Source organism: Lepidochelys kempii, chromosome 9 (genome assembly GCF_965140285.1).
Source record: "Lepidochelys kempii isolate rLepKem1 chromosome 9, rLepKem1.hap1, whole genome shotgun sequence".
Lineage (NCBI taxonomy): Eukaryota > Metazoa > Chordata > Testudines > Cheloniidae > Lepidochelys > Lepidochelys kempii.
The window spans coordinates 89,739,804-89,764,239 of record NC_136388.1 but is presented as its reverse complement, the minus strand read 5'-3'; the positions used below and the strand labels follow the sequence as shown (position 1 = coordinate 89,764,239).

The 24,436-nt window shown below is 41.0% G+C and overlaps 1 protein-coding gene across 6 annotated transcripts; it reads right to left on the bottom strand.

Moving 5' to 3' along the window:
* Nucleotides 1–748: 748 nt before the first annotated feature.
* Nucleotides 749–24,436, bottom strand: LOC140917793 (A-kinase anchor protein 17B). 6 transcript variants are annotated; one of them, XM_073361346.2, is made up of 8 exons: nucleotides 24,303–24,376; nucleotides 23,196–23,359; nucleotides 15,857–15,908; nucleotides 14,869–15,649; nucleotides 10,719–10,849; nucleotides 8,399–8,636; nucleotides 5,407–6,946; nucleotides 750–4,232 (listed from the first exon to the last, which is right to left on the bottom strand). In XM_073361346.2, the coding sequence occupies exons 4-8, from the start codon at nucleotides 15,634–15,636 to the stop codon at nucleotides 4,162–4,164; spliced, it is 2,748 nt and encodes a 915-aa protein (XP_073217447.1). In that variant the 5' UTR covers nucleotides 15,637–15,649; nucleotides 15,857–15,908; nucleotides 23,196–23,359; nucleotides 24,303–24,376; the 3' UTR covers nucleotides 750–4,161. The 6 variants fall into 6 exon arrangements, 5 of the variants coding, with proteins under 5 accessions (XP_073217445.1, XP_073217453.1, XP_073217448.2 ...); XR_012160992.2 differs by lacking the exon at nucleotides 15,857–15,908 and having other exon boundaries at nucleotides 749–4,232; nucleotides 4,743–6,946; XM_073361344.2 differs by lacking the exon at nucleotides 15,857–15,908 and having other exon boundaries at nucleotides 749–4,232.

Genomic DNA, 24,436 nt, shown 5'->3' with positions numbered 1-24,436 from the left:
TTCCCTTTTTCAAACAAGTGGAGCCTTGGTGCTTTTTCACACCTCTAGGCCTCCTTTCTTTTGCATTTTTTTTTCAATACCTAGGCTGCTCCTCATAAGGGCGACATGATCATCTTACCTGGAAAAATGAAGGCAAAGGTTAAATTCTCTTTCTATGGATTCACCTACCTTTGAGCCACGCGACATTCTTTCAGAGCTAGTATGAAAGTTAAAAGGAGATGTCTCCTCAAGCCGTGCAGAAATGCAGTAAAAATAACACTATTCTTAGATCATATTTCTTGGTTTTAAAATACACGGTGGTGAGTTGTAGCTTTGTCAGTCATAGGATAGTAGACAGACAAGGTAGGTGAGGCAACATCCTCTGTTGGACCAACTTCTGTTGGTGAGAGTGACAAGCTTTCAAGTTTACACAGAGCTCTTCTTCAGGGCTAGGAAACTAACTGTCACAGCTATACAAGGTGGAACAGATTTAGCAGTGACACTTTGAGCTAGGTTTCCAGACCTGCTCTGAAGAGCTCTGTGTAAGCTCGAAAGCTTGTCTTTCACCAACAAAAGTTGGTCCAATAAAAAAATATTACCTCACCCACCCAAATGCATTTTAAAAACTAATTTTAATTGTCTCATTTATTACACCTGCTGCCTTGCTGTACCATAATATGCAGCAACTGCTGGAAATTTAAACTGACAATTCAAGTAGAGCTGTCCAAGAAGGGTAAGTGGGGGTTTGCGGAAGACAGGTTCTCTCACTTCTCCTGTAGCTGAACACCAGCTCTCCCCCTGAGGAATTGAGTGCTGCTTGTTGCAATAGAGGTTACAATACAGGTGGAGAGCAGCTGTCTGCTTGGTCCTGGAGTACTCCAGTCACACCTTTGCAGGTGTTTGTCAGAACCACACTAAGCATTTTTGTCCTTCAGGTTTATTGAACTCCCGATCTCAAATCACATTATTTATGTACCAAACACATTTGGTTGTTTTGGTACGTGACTAGCTTTATTTCAAAGCAAGTTGGGCAAGTATGTAATGCGCTTGGTTCATTTCCACTTCTAAAAAGGGCCTGATCAGCTACAATCTCCACTGACTTTACCCTTTCAGGATTTGACCTTAAGCATACCTGAGGCACAACCCACTAGCCAGGTACTGTGTAACATGGTGTATTAGCCTTAAACTGGGCTATGATCTTGCTAACACATTTTAGGCAGCTGTCCTAAAACGACTTATACCTGTGCCTAACATTACACTCTAAGTAGTCCAATTGACTTCAGTGTGACTACTCATGGCATGTAAAGTTAAACATATGTAAATCTTTGCGGGATAAGTACCCTGGCTATTACAGTAATTATGCAGTAGAACACACCATTGTTAGGGAAGTGCTGAATAGTGGAAACTCCACCTGACTACAGTAGTGAGTGGCAAACCCTCAGCATCTGGTCCTTAATGCCCATTTTGTAACAGGAGTACAAGTATTCTAACTATTTCATGCAAGTATCTTACTGAGATTGTAAGCTCTTTGGGGACAGGGACCATCTTTTTGTTCTTTGTTTATACGGGGCCTAGCAGATTGGGATCCTAGTATAGATAGGCACTAATGCAATACAAATAACTAATGGAATTATATAAGCAACTGTCATGCGTGCCTGATCATTAGACACCTGAAAGTTACTTTTCATAGTTTAATATATTATACATTAACATTTAAGAGATTTACATAAAATAAAAATACATTTTATTCTTTAACTTTCATAATTAAGACATTACATCTTATTTCTGAGCAACCTCAATATACAAGTTTAACCAAAAAACACCAACAGTTCTTTTTTTTTAAGTTTAAAAGCAAAGTCTTAGAAAATTCTGTAGTTATTTTACAAAAGTAATGTAAATAAATATTGACCCATGAAACAAATCATGCTGAACAGTCCAAAATATGAAACTACAGGGGCTCAGGTAATGTGTGTCTGGGAAGAAAGGTAAGGAAATTAATAATAAAAAATACCTGGGGGTAGGATCTAAACAATTCAATCTATAAACTACTAAGGAAAGAGTTTGCTGAAATTATGTCTAAAGTTATTTCATATCTTAATATGATGAAGTAAAACCAATCAGATTGGCATTTTCATTTTAAAGTGCACATATTACATTTTATTCACTTTATTTGTGTTTTATTATCTAAATTGGACATTTTAAATTCAGGATTTGCTTGTTTGTAAATGAATCTAGGTGGTGCAAAAAGCAAGTATAGAATCAATATATTTATTTGCTTTTAAGTAGGACGACAGCATGGTGCAAAACCATCATAAAATTACACTTAAGAAATATTTCGTTCCAGTTCTAGATAAAGTCACTTCCTTACCTGTAAGTGTGTGAATTATATAATGCAATGTGCCTAAGCCTATGTACATAAATAGCCATTTCAGGATCAGTGGGGGAAAAGTTTGCTTTTTGTGGCTGTAAATATTGCATAGAGGAAAAACACTTATGCCACTACAGTGGAACAGAGATATTTACATGGTAAACAATTGCAATAGTTGGTCTTCATTACAACTATTTAAAAAGCAGGGGGGGGGATGATACATTTTCCAAAGTATATAGACGATATTCTCAGCAAGAAGCTGTCTTCAACCAAAAAGGTGTTATACATAACAGTAGATTGAGTAGCAACCATTTGTCATTGATTACTGTGAACCTGAAAAAGGCACTCAACATATGAACATGTTTTTAACAATAAATAGACTGGGGTAAAACCTGGCTTAGAAGGCTGCAGAAGTCACCACTATTGAACAATGCGGTGGGAAACACAATATAACATGAATGATTAACTGCAAACATTTTTACGACTACTTTATTAGAGCAGAGGTTACAAACATGAATGATATGCTGTGTAATGAAGGCAGCTACATTACATTTAGTATCTTGACATGTAATAAAGCATACTAAAATGAAACCTGAAACAGTAAGTATGTTGGTCTAAATTCAGACCAGAATCTGTTCCATTTCCATCTACATCTTCATGAGGGACTTTGTCCAAGAGCAGCTGTGGCTATCTGCTAAAGAGAGAGAACTGAATAAATGTAGATACTAGGTCAAGCTTCTAGTCTGCATTTTCACATGTCTCCATGCAGCAGAGATTTATAAAAGTTAGCAACGTTTTGAAAATGAAGTCTTCTCTGGGAATTATCTGTAAGCTACCTTAAACTAAGTAGCTGTCTCACTGCTTGTGCCTCCAGAAAGGCCCGTCTTAGAAATCCTGCAAGCAATTTTCACCCTGTATTGAAGGTAACCTTTCATGCTGATGGTCAGCATGCTGAAATCATCTCCTTTCATTGTTCAACGTTTAGAGCTTTGTTTGGAATATCCTCACTCAACATCTCAGGAATGCTAAATGTAGTGGCAGTGTAATGATTTAGATCAGCCCAGGAAAATGTCAAGTTTTCTGGCTCATTCCTAGAATTTTAACGGAATGCTGAGGAACTCTCTCAGTGTAGCTGCTCGGAGAAGGTTAAAATGTACTAGGGTGTATTTTCTCAAATTTAGAAATACACTGTGCAAGTTTTCACCCCCCACCCCTCTCCCGACAACTGAATTGCAAGGTTGCCATACCCCACCCTCTTGCCATCCCATCATATTAACAATATGACTGAGGAGGCACTCTGAATATATGGGTACTTAAAAGATTTATTCCATCTGTGTATAAGTGGTTTGTGCACAATCAATTCAACTGTATAATAATTACTAGATACCAGAATGCAAATGTTTTATGGCTCCCCTGGACTTAGCTGGGTGCCACTCAGAGGCTTCAACCCATTAAGCTTCAAAACTCTCAGCAGTTGGTTCACAATAGCTTTGGTCTTGTTTCATATCAATGCCAAATCCTTACAGATTCTATTTTTGGAGCTTATACTAACTTGATTGTTTCACTGTCCTACCGCTCCAGCATGCATTAAAGGAGTCTAAACAAAACAGACGATCTTAGACTGCTTATAATCACTAAAGACCTGGCCTTACAGTTCACTTCTTAGAGCCATATAAAAGGCCTTTTTGGGGGGAGAGCCGGGGTAGAAGCTTTTGTGAGCAGCTTCAAAGTCCCATTGCCATTAGCTAGCAACTAATTAGCATTCTCTTTTGGGTTCTGCTCCACAGACAGCATCAGAGCATGGATTTGTTAACTCAACAGGAAACAAGACATCCTCCAACATCTGCATCCATCTCTTTCCTCAGTGTTAATTTCCTCTCATCTCCTGTAGATAAGGAGAAAAAATAAGTTATTTGAAGGAGATTTTCCCAGAAAAAAGATGCTGGAGTGATGCAGTCTTGTAGCTAAAGCATAATAGACTGAATCAAGATTCAAAGGGGAAAGCCAAAAGGGAGAATTATTTCATTCCTGTTGGGAGATCAGAAGGCCAATTGTATAGTGCCTCAGTCAGTTCAAACAATATTTTCATCCCCACCTGTGCTGAACGCGGTGTTCTTTCCCAGTTAATTTTTCTATAGTAATGTGTCTCTAGAACTGTAATTTTAGCCACCACATTATTTTACTGATCTTCAGAATTGCACATATTCTCCTTCCAAAATGTGATGAGCTGGTGGTTGTGCACAATTTATCCCCAACAAATCTTAACAAGTGTAACAAGACAGGCATATATTTGCGATAGATACACTGCCAGCCAGTTTGGTGGACAAATACTACTATTCAGCTTTTACATAGTTCTTTGCAAATCTTTCACTGCCAAGAGAAGACTGCAACTCACCCAGCTCAACAGGTAGAAACTTGATGGCAGTGATTGGGACAGTCCCAGAGGCATGGGGGGAGCAGATACTGTGGAAATGCAGGATGGCCCCTCCTCCAAAGGCTCTCATCTATTAGCCAGCCAGAGAAGGAGGGGAGCTGATTGGTCCCTCGCTCTCCCCTTTTATTAATTTAAACCTTAGACCAAGTCCTTGGGAGCCTCTTCTTGCTTCACTTCAGCAGCAGAATTTCTTAGGTTCCCAGGTCCAGGATAAATAAGAATGACGGTGGCTTCTGCCACCAGGAGAAGCAGTACCTAGACAAAGGTATCATCTCCAGGCCACTTTTAACCTGGCTGCTTAGGTGCATAAAGACAGGAGCCCTGCACAGGGGTGTAACTACAGCATACTCTCACAGCCACTCAAATGCAAGTAGGCACCCTGCAGGGCCCAGGCATGGTGCTGTGGTCCAGGCTCCCACCCCAAAGAGTGCTGCTGAACTAACAGACTGTCAAGTCCTTTAGGTGTCAGAGGAATCAGCGTCTCCTCCTTCTAAACTACTTTCAACAGTTAGGTGAGCTTGACTGCCAGAGTGATTGTGTCAGTAACCATAATTTTGCACAGAATCCTTAAACCTGTCAAATTGAGGAGTGTCATCTTGGTTCTATTTCACTTCCCCCACCTCACCTGCCCTTTGGCGAGATCTCTGCAGCAGAGAGGCATCAGTATGAATGGCATCAGTATGAATGGCATCTTTTGATGATGCTGCTGCCATCACATGAAGTGTTTTGAATTTCATCTTATGGTGAAACATTTTGCTACATTTTCTCTGTATCTTTTTTAGAGATTCCAACCGTCTCCAACTATCCATTTCAGAGAAGCCATGTTCATCAGGTAAAATGTTAGGGGAGAGCTTTTTTCTCTTTTTCTTCTTTTTGTGGGTATTTATCACCTCTTCATTGGATTTCCACTCACTTTTTCGCCCTTCGTGTCTCAATTTACTACTGCACCTCTTGAATGATTTTTTAAGCTTATGTCTACACTGCTTTGTCAAGCCACCATGGGTAGAATTTGAACAGAAGCTACATTTGCTGGATTCATTTTCTGAATAACTTTGACCTACATTTTTAACACAGACAAGGAATTTTCTCTCCATCTCTCTTGGGAGGGAGCATGCTTTATTGCCATCACTGTAAACATCTTTATATCTTCTTTCTGTTCTCTTTGCCTCACTGAAATACTCAGAATCACTACTGATCTCTTCCATTAAATCCTTTAATTTGTATGCAGAGCCTGAGGGTTTATATGGTGGGGCAACTACTCTTCTTTTATTGTCTTGATTGGATTCTTTATCATGACTAGTATTAATGCTTCCAAAAGAAGAATTTTTAAATTCAGCATATGGTAAGTTAGCAATGTCAAGTGAATCATTCCACTGTACTTGGAACTTTTTTGTAAACCCTCCAGCATAGGCCTTGTTTTTTGACACACTCTCTGTAGGCTCAGATTTCCGAATTGTGATCTCCCATCTATAATTATCATCCCCGCTACAATTTCCCTTGTCAAGGTTTTGTACAAAACTCACTTCTGTAAAGCGTTGCCCGTATTTGTTCTTCAAGTTGATCTGAAAGCCATTCCCATTATCAGACACTATCCTCTGCCACCAAGACTTGCTAATGGTGCTTTTTGGCTCTAGGCAGACACGTGCGTAGCTTGGAGTTTGATAATAGTTTAATAAATAATGTATAAACTCATCAGTTTCATAAATCTTTTGCTTTTTGCAGTACCCTGTACCAGACACTTTTCCAGAGTGTAATGTCTTCAAAGGGGGAAAGTCCTCTCTCTCAAGAGATTCTATAACCTTGCAGTCTTGAGTAACTGTAATCTGTAAAGACCCACCGTCAGAGGAGCTGTAATCATCCCTGCCAGTTAATTTACCAGTGCTTGCTGTTGCAGTTGGATCATTTAAGATCGTTCTTACAAGATGACAAGGTGATGCAGGCAGATTAGTTGGCACCTCTTCCTCACTAAAAGAGGTGTTAACCGTTTGGAAGAACTGACTCCTAAATTTTTTCTTATCCTTCAGTTTTTTGTGTAGAAGATAATGGGATTCTCTCTGCTCTGCTCTGTCTGCATTTTGTAACTCTGTCTCAGGAAAGCAATCCTTTCTTATATCTTCAGGGTGCAGCAAGGGCTCCACTTTTTGGCCGGTCAACTGTGCAAAATCCTTTAAATAAAATCAAAGAGAAAAATTACAATATGAATGTAACAGACAAAATTTGTAGCGAAACTATACCAAGCTAAATTGTGAACTAACTTACAGGCAGTGCAATTTTGCTCAAGTCAGGGCAGCTGTCCAGGTATAACGGCAGAATCTGACCTACTGTATCTAATGCAGGCCATGATTATATAAGGTTCTGCAGCTTTTCTGTGAAAGTTGAGGGTACTCACTATGTCACAGGATTAATTAGCTAGAATATTTGCCCTTTCAATAAAAGTCATTGGCTATATTGAGCTAACCTTGCTGCTTTTACCTGATTTGCATCCACTACAAAAATCATTTTATTCACCCACTTTGACTATAGCATGGCACTAACTTTGCTAATTCCGCTAAAGTAAAGTGCTGCACTTTTGTAAATTGAATATCTTATCTAAGAATTATTAGATAAACTGCTTTAAATTACACTATTTTGTAACAGCTGCAAATGTAACCAAGGGATTAAAAGGCCCTACATCTCTCTCCAAATCTTTTCTGGCTAGTTCCTCACCCTTTAAAAAAGGTTTGTTTAAGACACCCGCACCTTCTAAAGAATTTAAAATGTTCTGCTGCCAGTTAGTTTTAAAGAGCACTAACTCACACAGATTGGCTGGTGTGGCCTCTAGCAGGTGCTTGTTGATGGGGGTTCCTAAGTACTGTAAGAAATATTAAACATCAGGGGTTGAAAAAAATCCACTTGTCAGTGGCCAGTAGTAAGCTTTCCCTGGCAAGTGATGTAGCCTACATTAATAATTACTGCAGTATTTAAGCTTTCATTTTAAAAAGTTTCTAGTCCATGTAGCTAAGAAGATAATCCTTCAAATACAAATCAATACAGTGAGCAGGTAGACAAACACCTCCAGTACTGCCTCTCTTGCTCTGATTATCCCAAAGCATCAGCAGAGTGAAACTGACAAAAGGTGTGTTAGCCTTACTTTGGATATGCTGTATTCCCTGGGCAGCAGTGAAACTGACAGGATGCATGTCAATTTTACTCTGCTGTTGGGGAAGCTCTGAGCAGCAGGGCAATAACTGGAGCTATTTATGGGACAAGAGGGCCCAAAAATAGCAGAGACTATCTCACAGGATGCTGGGGCAGGATTATAATAGAAGTAGCCTTTCTTCTTTTCAACATGACAATGAGAACCTGGGAACTGATTCAATTTACCAGACACCTACTGGACAGAGACTGATCCAAAAGATGAAGCCTCAAGCAGGGACTGAATCCCAACACCTTTTCCCTTATATTCATATGTGAAGAAGGGCTAGATTATCACTAGGGGTTTGCTATTAGGCCTTGCTAGCATTTCCCCAACTCCAAGTCATCCTTCTCATCAGCCTCTGGCCATCAGCTTTCTGGTAAATTTTTCAAGCTCTACTAAACATCCTTTAAAACAGAATATTTTTTAAAAATATTCTTACTTTTACTCGGCTTAACAGCACGGTAAGCAGCCTTATAGACTCCACTCTTCTCTGAGCTAGTAGATATTTCCTCTCTTCCCATTCAGGCATATTCTCTGGCCACTGCTCTTCTTCAGCTGTTACCTTCTGCTGCTTTCTTGGGCGTTTCTCATCCCGATCTATCTGCCTGTGTTCTCTCCTCTTGAGCTTAGCCTTCCTTTTTCTTTCTCGAGCATTTTTTTCATCATCACGTCTTTTTCTAGGTAATTATTAATATGGGACAATTTAGATGACACTCATTTTACATGTTAACCCCTGGAGGGTGAAAAGTAGGATTTTAGTGTGCTAACAGCAAGTGACTCAATGCTAGGAATCCATTTGCTGTTACAATCAAGAAATCCTTGTGCCTAGGGTAGCACGTTTTAAAGTTAATGGCATACAACCAACATACATCCAATAGATGCAAAGATTTAGGACAGTTTGAGTTTCTCTTGTACTCTTAAGACTCTTCTAATAATAATCTACCTCTCGCTAAAGAACACAGAGGTTGTTCATATTATAGTCTCTTCCAGGTCACAGCTAGAGAATGATTTGCCCCCTTCTCCTTCATCTTCAGTTAACACCAATAACTAAGGTTCACAAACTTTTGGACCTAATCCTGCATTCCTTATGCACACAAAACTGTCCTAGAAGTCAATGTATAAAAACTAAATATTTTGAAGAAAAATTCAAGTAATATGGGTATTAAATTTGGTGATAGATTTAGAGATATTGCATCAGAGTTGCTAGATTTAGCATTTCGACTCTCGTTTCTACATCAATGGATATATTCATGGAATAATTTCCAGTGGCAGATAGGGTAAATGCTAAACACTCCCTATAGAAGTAGGAACTTAATACAGTGTGATAGTTCAGATACATCTGACAACACTGCCTTCAAGATAATAGCAATGAGGAGGGATCGCTTACACACTGGGACTCTCCAGCCAAGGCTGAGGCATGTGGAATCCTTCCTATGTTCTATACTGTATATTAATTTTACTTCAGGACACAGCTAGGGTGCATGACACCACTACTTTGTGGTGTTACAGCAATCATGAAATACTACAAACAAGATGCCAACCGGCTCCCTGGGTTTCCTCAGGTCCCTTCCAGCCCTACCTATCTAGGATTCTATGATTAAGCACATATCCAAACTGACCGTAGGCTACCCTCGCTGTTAAAACTGTTAAAATATGCTGTTTTGCTGCCCTTTCCACTACAGGGCACATTGTTAGTGATCTGGTGAGGACCGCTTTGAGTAATACAACTGATCTAAGATTTACCTTTAATCTTTGAGCAGTCAATACATTTCTGTAACCATATGTTCAGCCACTGGAAACATGGCCAGGAGGATGATTTGCCACCTTCCTGGGCTGATCTTGTCTCAGCTATTTACCGATCTACATTTCCACTGCAGAAAGGACTCCTTAGGCCAGGGATCAGCAACCTTTGGCCCATGGCCTGCCAGGGTAAGCCCGTTGGTGGGGGGGCTGTTTACCTGTCACGTCCGCAGGTTCGGCCGATCGCGGCTCCCACTGGCCACAGTTCACTGCTCCAGGCCATGGCCAGCACATCCCATGCCGCTTCCCGCAGCCCCCATTGGTCTGGAGCAGCAAACCATGGCCAGTGGGAGCCACGACCGGCTGAACCTGTGGACACGGCAAGTAAACACACCGGCCCGCCAGGGGGCTTACCCTGGCAGGCAGTGAGCCAAAAGTTGCCGATCCCTGCCTTAGGTCTTCACACAGTTTAAAACAAACTTTTAAACAGAGTTTGATAGATTACTAGAGTGACTGAAAGAAAAACAAATCCTGGATCTGTAAGAGGAGAGATACAGGAGAGGGAGCAACAAGGGCACATAGTGTTTTTAATTGAGAGGGTCTGGCAGATGTCTAGACAGCTCAAGACCACTTCTCCAATCACAATCCCCTTTTTCTATACACTGTGTAGGTCTACTACTCCTCTCTTAATTCGATGAAGTGAGCTGTAGCTCACGAAAGTTTGTGCTCAAATAAATTTGTTAGTCTCTAAGGTGCCACAAGTCCTCCTGTTCTTTTTTCTCTTAATCTAGTTCCGTTTATGTGACACCTACATAATTGAAGATACTATGCTTTTTTTTGTTTTGTTACACCATATGAATTAGACAATATTCAGCTTTCATTTTAACATTATCTAACCCTTAACATTATCTAGGTTTGGGGCTATTGTATTGGGTGTTCCTCTCTTGAGATTCTGTTGGGAGCAAGATGTGGAGTAAATGTAAAGAAAGTAGAACACTCCTTCAAAACAAGTTTCTCACCTTGCAGCCTCCTCTTCCTCTTTCTTTTTTTCCCTTTTTCTTTCTTGCTCTAGCTCTTGCAGCTTTTGTCTTTCCAGCCTTCTCTTTTTGATGGCTCCTTTGCTGAAATGTTTGGTTGTATCAAAAGTCACCTGTTCCAGAAGAAACAGAATTAGAAGGCAGGATTGTTCATGAATGATGAAGAGACTAGGGCTGTCAAGCAATTAAAAAAATTATGATTAATCGCGCAATTAAAAATATTGTGATTAATCATGCGATTAATCGCACTGTTAAACAATAACAGAATACCATTTATTTAAATATTTTTGGGTGTTTTCTGCCTTTTCAAATATACTGATTTCAGTTATAACACAGAATACAAAGTGTACAGTGCTCACTTTATATTTGATTACAAGTATTTGCACTGTAAAAATACAAAAAAAATAGTATTTTTCAGTTCACCTAATACAAGTACTGTAGTGCAATCTCTTTATCATGAACTTGAACTTACAAATGTAGAATTATGTATTAAAAAAAAACTGCATTCAAAAGTAAAACAAAGTAAAATTTTAGAGCCTGCAAGTCCACTCAGTCCTACTTCTTGTTCAGTCAATCGCTCAGACAAACAAGTTTGTTTACATTTGCAGGAGATAATGCTGCCCGCTTCTTGTTTACGTCATCACCTGAAAGTGACACCAGGCATTCTCATGGCACTGTTGTAGCCGGTGTCACAAGATATTTACATTTCAGATTCGCTAAAGATTCATATGTCTCTTCATGCTTCAACCACCATTCCAGGGGACATGCGTCCATGCTGATGGGTTCTTCTCAGTGGTGCAAGTAAAATCCATGTCTTACCAGTACGGGGGGGGGGGGGGGGGGGGCCGGCGCACCAGCTAAGGGGAGCATGTTACCTCCCTCTGTGACTCCTCCCAGCCCAGGGCCCCCATGCTCTCCCCGTCCCCTCCCCACATCCATCCCATGGTACCTGGAGTGAAGGCTGGGGTGGGGGCTCTGTCCTCCTCCTGCTGCTGCGCCAGAGACAGGGCTGGGGGGGGAGGGGCAGTGTGACACTGGGGGTCAGCAGTAGAGCCACTGGAGGAGCTGCTGGCGTTATGCTCCTTTCCCCGCTGCTGCCCCTCCCAGCGGGGAAAGGAGCAGAGCCCCCAGCTCTCTCCTGCTGCTGTGTTTTTTGGGGTATGCTGTACTGGCTATAAATAGCTTGCCAGTATGGCGTACAGGAGCGTACCAGCCTACTTGCACTGCTGGTTCTGCTCAATAACAATCCAAAGCTCAGTGGTTTGAGCATTGGCCTGCTAAACCCAGGGTTGTGAGTTCAATCCTTGAGGGGGCCATTTAGGGATCGGGGCAAAAATCGGGGATTGGTCCTGCTTTGAGCAGGGGGTTGGACTAGATGACCTCCTGAGGTCCCTTCCAACCCTGATATTCTATGATACTGAAAAAAGCAATGCAACCAACGCATGTTCATTTTCATCATCTGAGTCAGATGCCACCAACAGAAGGTTGATTTTCTTTTTTGGTGGTTCGGGTTCTGTAGTTTCCGCATCGGAGTGTTGCTCTTTTAAGACTTCTGAAAGCATGCTCCACTCCTCATCCCTCTCAGATTTTGGAAGGCACTGAAGATTCTTAAACCTTGCATCAAGTGCTGTAGCTATCTTTAGAAATCTCACATTGGTACCTTCTTTACATTTTATCAAATCTGCAGTGAGAGCGTTCTTAAAATGAACAACATGTGCTGGGTCATCATCCGAGACTGCTGTAACATGAAATATATGGCAGAATGCGGGTAAAACAGCAGGGGGACTTACATTTCTCCCCCAAGGAGTTCAGTCACAAATTTAATTGACACATTTTTTTTGAACGAGCGTCATCAGCATGGAAGCATGTCTTCTGGAACGGAGGCCAACGCATGGAGGGGCATACGAATCTTTAGCATATCTGGCATGTAAATACCTTGCAAGGCCGGCTACTGAAATGCCATGCAAATGCCTGTCCTCATTTTCTGGTGACACTGTAAATAAGAAGAGGGCAGCACTATCTTCTGTAAATGAAAACAAACTTGCTTGTTTTAGCGATTGGCTGAACAAGAAGTAGGACTGAATGGACTTGTTGGCGCTAAAGTTTTACATTGTTTTGTTTTAGAGTGGTTATGTAACAAAAAAAAGTCAACACTTGTAAGTTGCACTTTCACGACAAAGAGATTGCACTGCACTACTTGTATGAGGTGAACTGAAAAATACTATTTCTTTTTATCATTTTTACAGTGCAAATATTTGTAATCAAAAATAATATACACTTTAATTTCAATTACAACATAGAATACAATATGAAAATGTAGAAAACATCAAAATATTTAATAAATTTCAATTGGTATTCTATTGTTTAACAGTGCGATTAAAACGGCGATTAATCGTGATTAATTTTTTTGAGTTAATCACATGAGTTAACTGCGATTAATCAACAGCCCTAAAAAAGACCACAAACCTGTCAATCTACTGGGTCACCTTATTTACACAAATAAAACACAAACAGCCTATACAACTTAGAAAGTCTCTAATCTATTTCTGCACAATTATATTTGAAACATGAGTGTTTCTTTCTGCCACTTTCTAGCTGAGGAGACTGGAATATGACCTGCAGAATTCACACGAATAGCTATGTCCTGTTCTCAAATGTTACCATAAGCATTACTCACAAATGTCGCCTTACCTTGTGCCATTAGAGGCTCAAAAACTGTGACAATACACCTTTGACAGCCTGTAAATGTTCAATTTTGGGGATTGGAGGCTGGGCATTTTCAGTGGAGAATTCCTGGCTGTTGCATTCCCTCTGTCTGACAGGCTGACTTATTTTAAGTGCACTGTGTTAGCCACATCTTCTTGGTCAAGCATTTGCCTGACTTTAAACCATCAGTGGATTACGGTGGGCTGGTTGGTACAGAAGGGGAGACTGTCTGTTGAGAACTGTTTAACTCAATGTGATGCTGTGGTGACATTAAAAGAAAACATCCACGCAAACAGCATTTTATCCAAGCTGGGAAACCAAGTCATTTGGAGCATGATTTCTAAACCACTGTGTAATGACTGCTACATATTCAAGAATCAGAGATAATTTAAATGCTTGTGCTGAGCAAAATTCTTGGAACCAGGCTTATCTCAATGACTAAATCTGACTTTTAGATGAACGCTGCTAAGCAGCTATGAGCTTTTGTGAGCATGCAGCTCTCCAATTTCCTTTCACAGCGTGACACAGGGTATGCCACAAACAAATCCATCCTCCAACATTATTCACTATATCCACCTTAATCAAAGCACAGTGCCAAGAGAAGCAAGGATACATCCTGCTAGTACAGGTTCAAAGTGACTGTGAACATTTTTTGTAAAAAGGCAGAAAGGAAGGCTATTGCTGACTCTGCTTGGGGTTTACCAATGCAGAAACCAATGTCTTCAGAACAACTCCTCCAAGTCTTGACTGCATTCCTTTCAGCTCCAGTGCTCATCTAATTGATTCATAAACTTGGTAACTTTTCACTTTTATTTTACCAGTGGAGAAAAAGGTTTCAGGAAATCAACAAGCAAATACTTTTTCCAGGTCACAGTCATACTAAAGGGTGAAAATCTTCACTAAAATCTGGATTGAGAGGTCAACAATACTCAACCAAGCAGCAAATCCATACAAACCAAAATCTTTATGCAAACAAACCAGAGTGAATGCTGCTTCTGAAGAGACATCCTTGTGGCTGGCTCATCTGTGAACCTTAACTCAGTGAGAATGGACCAGCAAAAAAGTCAGAGCTTTATTTGCTAGGTGGGGGACTATGAGCATGAATAGCTGTGAGAGCCATCCATCTATTCCCTCTCCCAAACAGCAGCGCTCCAGGTCTAAATTCCCACCTCAAGTATCCATCATTTAAATGTTTACACTGGCTAGCAAAAAGTTCCCAATTTGTCTTTTCTTTTTTTTTTAGATTTCAAATAGCAGTAATGACCTTCATGGCAGTCTCAGCAGATAAGTCTTGGTTGGGCCAGGGAATTTTACACTTTTCTGCTGTACCGTTTCTGATATTTGACTACTATGGAAGTCTTTATGGTACTGTATTTGGGCAAATATAGCATTGGCAGTATCAAAAGATATAGCCAGTGATGCTTACCTTCATGTTACATGCCAGAGCTTTTCCATCATCCCCTTTAAACATCAGCTTCATTCCCCTAAGTGACTCCATAGCTTTCACAAAAGCCGTATACTCTTGGTACTGGATAAAAGCTTCAAATGTCTGTAGACCTCCAAAAAGGAAGTTATTTAAATTTCCTCCCACCATTTCTTCTCTATAAGGGTCAAGCATAGGGATATCTATGTTCTTGATCTTTCCAAAGCTTTCGAACACCACTCTTAAAACATCTTCACTTGGCTTTTCATTATTTGAGCCCTTTAGTGCAAACCATTTGCATGGCAAACCTTCAAAATAGATGCAATCAGGAATATCAGCGGTTTGCTCAGTAAGGTCTTCATTCGTAATCTCTCTTTTATTCAGGTAAGATGCCCACTCTTGTGGAGTTGGAAAGTCAGTGTGTGCCTCGGTGGCCATCACTTGCAAGTCATCTTTGAAACCATTCAGTTTTATTACCTTTCCATGCAGTTTTTCCTTAAGTGTGAGGATCAACCTTTTAGTTTCTGCCTCTCCCTCAAATCGAATGAAATCCTTAGTGCTCTTTGAAACCCTAACAGTAGTAAATTGGTCTGGACAAATCATGTTCTTCAGCTTGTCCATCACTTCCCACTTAGAGAAAGATCGAGTAGATTCTGTGTGTTCTGGAAACACCACATTGATAGTCAGTTTTGCTACTGGTTTAAGATACAGATGCTGAGAAGCACAGAGCTCCATAGCTTCAGAGTTATCATACACTACAGTGATTGTCATTGTGTCCAATACCCTTTAGAAAAATAATTAAAACCATGTTAAGCTAGAAGACATGGAGTAAAAAGGGTAAAAATATCCTCTACTGCAAAATTTAAGTGACTATCTTTGGATATAATTTCATTTAACATTCAGAGGAAATTATTAAGAAAAATTATACTGTAAATTTACACTAGTCTATAATTTAAATTATAACGCAAATAAATTGTGTGAATAAACATACCTAGTAAGATGTATGATCAAAAGATTCTAACTCCAGCTTTTCTATCATCAAACTAATATAAAAACAAGAGTCAACATTCTACTGCAACATGCCTGTCAGAGCCTCAAGAGAGATCAGTAAGTCAAGGCAAAACCCCTGGAATACATTCTCCCACATCAGTGTACAAACAGCACAGGAAGGAGTTAAAAATAGTAACCAAACAAAAATGAACTTAAATACATTCCTAACAGCAATATTCTTTTCCAATTAAAATAAAAATGCAGTCATTACTTGAACTAGGTTAGATAAATTGCTAAATAATAATTTGCTCTATGTATTATGACCAGGAATAAATTAATCAAATCTAAGAGCAATCTGGCACAATTGCTGGATAGCCTGTTCTTAAATGGCCTTGTTTCTGATGGACAAGTTTTACCAGATTTGACTGAAATATGTCAGCAAGCACCTCGGCTAGGATTTTGCAATCTTTATTAGGGAAGTCAGGTGATCGTTCATCCATCATTCAGGGTCCTTTTTAAGCATCAGAATCAGTGAGATAAGATGAGTTCTTACACTCTGTGCTAATAAATTATCCTTCACTGCTGATTCATAAAGGTATAATAAACTGGTTATTAACTGTTCTTGTAACCTTCTGGAATTCCACCAAGATGCCATCAAGGCCGGGGTTCTGACAAGTTTGTACAGACTAGTTTGTCTTCAGTTCTTTCCTTATCTAACTGAATCTTCTCTTCTCACAAAGGGGAAAAAATAGGTTAATTTACTGCTGGTTGAACCAACCGCTAAATCAGACTAAAACTTTTTTTTAATCTATAATTTATCTTAAAAATAAAACTGGAAATGCTAATTATATCTTTACAACTATATATAAACATCCTGAAGCAGGAAGTGAAGAAAAGATATTGTTTCCCCAATGACATATTTCACAATGCTTTGTACTAACATACAAACCTTATACTGGCTAAGGAATAATACCACTGAAATGTGTGGCTGGTGAAGGACTGAGAAGAAACGTCTAAAACCTCTACCATTAAAGTAATACAATCTATTCACACAAGGGAAATCGGTCTCATATTGTCTAAATGCTTGCAATTTAGCTTGTATTAATATATAAAATCATCCATGTGGATGAATCCAGAAATCAATATGAACAGCACAAAATATGTTGTCCTAATTGAATTCATGAGAGTGTTCTGGAGACCGGACATTTATATGCAGATGGATTTTTATAGAATATTCCAAACTTCAAAGGAAATGTAATATTGCTAGAATCTATCTATGCCAAGAAAGAAATGCTGTTAGTCAAGCTCTAGATCTTAACCCAACCAAATTTACCAGATAAACCACACAATCTTAGCCAGTTGGGAAGATTAGGCTTGAAGCAATGCAAAAGCACCGTTTAACAACAAAACACTGCCTGGAGTGAAGAGATTGGTGTAGAAATCATTAATAAAGGTGGGCTCAAGACTGGGGCCACTATTGATAAAAAATTAACCCTGGATCTCAGAATGAGGTTAATACAAACAGGAAAGGCTGGATTGGACTCTGAGGAACGATGTTTTAAGACATGTCCATAAATTTAGCAAATATGAAGAAATCACACATGTTATGACAGTGGTATTCAGCGAATGATTTTTGGATATTCACCAGATTCAATGAGAAAATTAAATTAAGCCTAGATACAGACCTATTCAGGGATCCAATAGCAATGAAGGATCTTTAAATGGGATATCCAACTTTCACTTTTAAAATTCCTTCTAACAGAAGAACTGCATGGAGTTATTCTCCAGAAATGGAACTCTACTGCAGCTGGAAATATCAAACTGTTACAGCAATCTAAAATTTGCCAATTTGGAATGGTTGTCAACATGCAAATTGAAAGTTTCCAGTACTTGGTTAGCATTATTTTTAAAACTATAAAAACAAGATAAACTCAGGATCCCTTAGAAGGAGGATTCCATAGCATCATAATGAACAACACATATATAATTTGTCACCCAACCTTGAAAAACAGCTCCAGAGTAGTGGGAGAGCAGCTGCAGAGCGAGTGACTAAAGCAATGGACTGCGTGACTGCTGGACAGGATGTGGAGAAATAATTCCCTAGATGAGCTACGAGAAGGTGCCGCCAAGCGATGAATAGCAAGACCCTGTAAAAATTGTCCAGGGCCTCCATTTTTCTACACAGTAGGAAGTGTTCCTTCCCCAAGGCTCCCAAAACTGTCTTCCTGCTCTGTACTGGAATTTAACAAACTCTGACTTACTTATATTTTGTATGATTTCTTCTAAAATACCAAGCTTATGTGCAGTCTTTACACACAACACAGATACGTCAATCTTCTCAGGTTTTCATCAAGTATTTAAGTGGCTAGAAGCTTTCAGGGAAATCTTAGCCAACTGTCTCACTTCTGAGATTCCACAACCCACATTGCAAGGAAGGGGAAAAGAAAACAGGAAAGTAGGCAAAACCACCACCTGTGTCTCTATCCCTTACAACAAATGCCAGCACCTGATCATATAATCAGGTCCATAGGTCTTGCTGCAGTTGGAAAAAAAATTCTCAGCTATTATCTTATCAGAGATACAGCTCAAACCAAGAGAAAGATATACACAAAGAGGGGCTCAAGAAACTCAAGAGACTGTACAGTTTAAACAATATTCAAAAACCCCAAAGAGAATTGTAGCAGAGCACTTCCATGCAGCCATTATTCCTGGAATGCTTCTTTGCCTCCAGAGTGTGTATACTTTGAAGATGATGTAGACTTCAGTGCAAGAAACGGCCTAGTGAATCAGAGTACCAACAAAGAAGCAGGTCTTGCGTGCTCTCTTAGAGAAGTTAGCATGAGGGCCCGATCTTGCAGGTAAAAAGATCAGTATTCTCATGGAGCAGTATCTAGAACAGAGGCTGGAGCGCTGCACTGCTGTTATTGAGGAATTGTGCTAGATCAGAACCGAGCAAAGCTTTGTCAGGCAAAGCTGACTGTATTGGAATTCATCTCTGAAATTAAAAATGTGTATAGTTTTGGTACATTATACAGGTAAGGCTGAATCCCATTCTTGTTAGAGAGCCAAGGTATTTATTGCGTAAACCAAAACTACTGCAAAAAGCAAACACTGTTGATGTGTTCACAGCTATATTGGTCCAGTGTTCTTTGAGATAAACTACTATTTTCTAAAAAAAACTATTTTCTGTCGTTTTGCTACATCTTGCCTTGGCACAGAATGTAATTTTCCACAAGACTAAGGTGTGGGGTGCAGCAGGCCATATAATCCAGAACAGTCCAGTGCATAACCATGTGCCATTTTCCCACAAATTGCAACATTCTGGTCAATAAAACCTCAGAAAAGTAAGGCCATGTCTACACTAGAATCTTCTGACAGCATAGCAATGTCAATTAGAAGCGTTCCATGACATTTCTATACCAGCATAAAAGTGCTTTTGCAAGTACACCTTATTTCGTTCACTGAATTGCTATAAGCCAGTGATTCCCAAACTTGTTCCGCCGCTTGTGCAGGGAAAGCCCCTGGCGGGCCGGGCCGGTTTGTTTACCTGCCGCGTCCGCAGGTTCGGCTGTTCACGGCTCCCAGTGGCCGCGGTTTGCTGCTCCAGGCCAATGGGAGCTGCTGGAAGCGGCGTGGGCCGAGGGACTTACTGGCCGCCGCTTCCAGCAGCTCCCATTGGCCTGGAGCAGCAAACCGCGGCCACTGGGCGCTGCGAACAGCCGAACCTGCGGACGCGGCAGGTAAACAAACCGGCCCGGCCCGCCAGGGGCTTTCCCTGCACAAGCGGCAGAACAAGATTGGGAACCACTGCTGTAAGCCATACTATCAAAAGAACTTTTTTGATGGTATTAGCTTCATTTTCACTAGAAGGGTATACTGATATAGCTATACAAGCAAAACTTTTTAAGTTTAGAATAGGCCTAATTGGCCTATTTTACTGGGAGTTGAGTCCTCAGTACCTCTGTAAATCAGGTCTAATAGTATTTCTTTTAGGTAGTATAGAAAAACTATATAGTTTTTGGATAATCATCCAAATATAACAATGGACAAACAAACCTGGCTCTTCCATCAGGGTCCTAACCCGCACCAATACCAACTATAAAACACTACTGCAGGAAGATAGTGTGGCCCAGAGGCTAGAACACTAGACTGAGCCTCAGATGACCTGGGTTCTACTCCTAATTTTGCTGCAGGGTGGCCCTGGGTAAGGTGCTTCATCCATGGGTGGGGAATGGGGATAATGATACTTACTCAGCTTTGTGAGGTGCTTTGATGAAAAGTGCTAAGCAAGACCTGGTGGTATTATGTATGCCCTTTCTGACACTACACAAAATGAGGTTTTTATATATCTGGCTCCCACCTCTGAGCGGTATAACGACTGAGCTATGGGATATTCTGATGCTTGTTTGGCTTAAACAGTCATTGGGCAGAGTGAAAATGAACTTGCAGTCTGGTGGTTAGGGCATCCATCTGGGAGGTGGGAGACGCAAGATACATTTCCCCTGGCCTAGCCATGCTTTCATTATTTAACCACACTGGAATAGCTTCAACAGGAGAGCCCCCACATCAGAAAATCTCACAGCCCAGTGGATCAAGCATTCTTCTGAGAGGTGGGAGACCCTGTTCAAGTTCTTTCTCCCTCTCTGGTAATTAGGAGGGAATTGATCCTCAGTCTCCCATATCCTCAGTGAGTGCTCTAACTACTAGGCTCAAAGTTATAAGGTGGGTAGCAGTAGCACCACCTCCACTGAAGAGACACTGATTGGGATCTGGTTTAGTAGGAGGCCTCTGAGTACACCTACTGGACCAGGCCCTGCATGTGATTTAAGCATTTGGTCACCTATCTTCCCCTGGTTTGTGAATCACTGTGGGGTTTAGGCAGAAGACAGGAGTCTGGCTGCTTAGAGGGAGGCAGCAGAGCGGATGCCCAGAGGCAGAAACTTGGTGCCTTGGAAACTTTTACCTTGACAATTTCAGTGCTGAGTGAGTTTAGGCGCCTACAGGGTTTGGCAGAAATTTTGTGGGTCACAATGGAGCCAAAGCAGGGACTTAGGTGCCTATACCTGATACTTAAACACCTAAGTATCTTCATGGATCTTAAAGGACAAGAGGAAGAAGGCAGCTCTTGAGAGAGGGGAGAAGCTGCCTCACCCACAGGCTGCCCTTGCAACAAAGAGAGGAAGGATGCACAGCCTAGACATGTAAGCTATTACATATTTCACTGTAGCAGCACAAACTGTACCTAGAGAGCTTAATTCTTGCCTTGTACAGGGCTAGATGTGTTACATGTGCTGTCTCCTTGGTTTTAGTTTGATTTATCTCTGTATTCTGAGAGATTGAGATGTTTGAATTTCAGATTGTTGTGAGGCAAGGTCACTGTGATATGTCCATTCAGGAAAGAGCCTTCTGCCCCCTTGTGAGAGATGACTGGGGAAAAAGCAATACCTATTCTGGAGCACTCCATTGAGAAAGCTGCTAAAAAGTGTAATCCTTGAAGAGGAATGGGGAAAGCCAGTCGACCACAAGTAGTGGCAAAAATAGGGTCTCAAAGATTATGACCCCAACTTTCAATGTGTTTTTTTAGTATATACCTAAAGTGTTCCAGGTTGTTGCTGGTGCATATGGACTCCCAGGTGATGGGGTTGTTTTTAATAGTAAGTCATGTTTTTAGATATGGTTTAGATACTATGGAGATGGGTACTAAAAGAAAACTACATTTAGTAAGTGGCAGTCATGGCACACGTCAAAATAATTCCCTCCTCCAACAGCATAAGGAGTTCATCTAGGGCATTGGAGTTGCCAGGAGCATTCATTTGATGAATCGTTTTAGAAAAGAGGTCTCGATGGTGACAGAGTTTCAAGGGACAGGGACTGTCCATACAAGTTGCTCTAAGAAAAGTTAGATAATTGTAAATTGTACCTATGGTTAAAATTATTTCTATCCACGTGACTGATGAGTATTCCACTAAAGGCACTCAATGCTGGACATTTTGGGGTAGGGAAAAAATTAGGGCTCTCAATTAATCGTAGTTAACTCACAAGATTAACTCAAAAAATTAATCTTGATTAATCGCAGTTCTAATTGCACTGTTAAACGATAGAATACCAATTGACATTTATTAAATATTTTGATGTTTTTCTACATTTTCATATATGTTATATTCCGTGTTGTAATTGAAATCAGCGTATATTATTTATTACAAATATTTGCCCTGTAAAAATGATAAGAAATAGTATTTTTCAATTCACCTCATACAAGTACTGTAGTGCAATTTGTCTTTGTCATGAAAGTGCAACTTACAAATGTAGATTTTTTGTTGTTACATAACTGCACTCAAAAACAAAACAATATAAAACTTCAGAGCCTACAAGTCCACTCAGTCCTACTTCTTGTTCAGCCAATCGCTAAGACAAACAAGTTTGTTTACATTTACAGGAGATAATGCTGCCCTCTTCTTATTTACAATGTCACCAGAAAGTGAGAACAGGCAATTTACATGGCATTTTAAGAACACTTTCACTGCAGATTTGACAGAACGCAAACAAGGTACCAGTGTGAGATTTCTAAAGATAGCTACAGCACTGGACCCAAAGTTTAAGAATCTGAAGTGCTTTCCAAAATCTGAGAGGGACGAAGTGTGGAGCATGCTTTCAAAAGCCTTAAAAGAACAACACTCCGGTGCAGAAACTACAGAACCTGAACCACCAAAAAAGAAAATCAACCTTCTGCTGGTGGCATTTGACTCAGATAATGAAAATGAACATGTGTCAGTCCGCACTACTTTGCATCGTTATTGAACATAACCCTTCATCAGACTGAGTGGACCTGCAGGCTCTAAAGTTTTACATTGTTTTATTTTTGAATGCAGTTTTTTTGTGCATAATTCTACATTTGTAAGTTCAACTTTTATGATAAAGAGACTGCAGTACAGTAGTTGTATTTGGTGGACTGAAAAATACTATTTCTTTTGTTTTTTTACAGTGCAAATACTTGTAATCAAATATAAAGTGAGCACTGTACACTTTGTATTCTGTGTTGTAATTGAAATCAATATATTTGAAAATGTAGAAAACATCCACAAATATTTTTAAATGATATTCTATTATTGTTTAACTGTGTGATTAATCATGCAATTAATTTTTTAATCACAATTAATATTTTTATCCATTAACTGGAATTGTCACAGGATAATGACAATGCCTTGATCCAACAGGACACCTGTTCAAATCCAGCTCGGGTTACCAGGGAATAGAAGTCAGACTCCTGACCATTGGTAATATGTGAAATGAATTCAATTGTCACAGTTAGCAGCTATAAGACAAGTGTCCACAACAAATACCATAAACAGCACCCTATAGGCAGGCTCAGCAGAGAGTCAGAATGGGTCATGGATACTTAAGTCCCTTCTTCTCCCATAGGTGGTCCCTCCTGGTCAGGGTTGAGGCAGATTGGTGAAACAGCCAGCGCTATCATGCCAGGACATTTCACAAGCACTAAAATTCACTTAAAAAAAAAAAAAAAAAGATGCTAGGGCAAACAAGAATAAAAAGTTACCCATAAGAATAGCATCCGATGAAGTGAGCTGTAGCTCACGAAAGCTTATGCTCAAATACATTGGTTAGTCTCTAAGGTGCCACAAGTCCTCCTTTTCTTTTTGAGGATATAGGGAGTACCTCTGCTTTCACCACTACAGCTACCCTCGTCTTTCAGTTTCAGAGATCATCACCAGAGCAGACACTGAGCTAGTGGTCAAAGGGCAGGGAAGGGAGATTATTTGCTAGAGTCAAACTACCACTGGAAGTCCTGTAGCAAAGGGGATCATTTTCCAGCCATTTATGGGTCTATTATTACTCCACCTGAAGTCATGGGCAGGATTCTCACTGAGTCAGTGGGAGCAGGATCCAGCCCTGTATTCCTTGGAGTTTTTACCTGAAATCTTGTCTAAACAAGGGTCATTGCTGGCCCATTTCCCACCACTGCTAGCTTTGTTTTGGATGAACTGGTGCTAGCAGCCCTGGAAGGGTTTAGTCGCGATGGGTGGCTTGCCATGCTGCGGATCTCACCGAGCATGCCCGCACGGCATGGAGTAGAAAACGGTGTCTGCAGCCAGGGGCCTGTCCACGGGCGGGCTCCCCACCCACTTCCCCTCACCTGGGTGGGAAACGTGTCCCGCTCCAGACAGCCCAAAGCGCCCCTTTGACTCAGCAGCGCCTGTCCTTAACCCTCCCCGAGTTACCCCCCTTTTCTCCCTTGCCGGCTGAGGGGTGCGCCCCCCAACCACCCCCTCGTCTGCTGACAGCACCTGGCCCTGGCCCCCGGCAGCTCCCCGCTCCCCAGCCCAGCGCTTGCCACAGTTGGCGGCCCCGCCCCACCGGGCCCAACCGCGCCGCGCTGGGGTCGGGCGGGAAGCGGCGGCCCGGTGCCCCCGCGCGGCGGTCGCTCTTACCCCTCAGGCCGCCGCTCCGCCAGCCCCCGTCGGCCACATGCACTTCCGGGTTCGCCTCCCCTTTCTTCCCCCCCGCCCCCCCCGGGGCGGAGCCAGCCACCGAGCCGGGGCGCGGCCCGCTCCGGCCCCCGCAT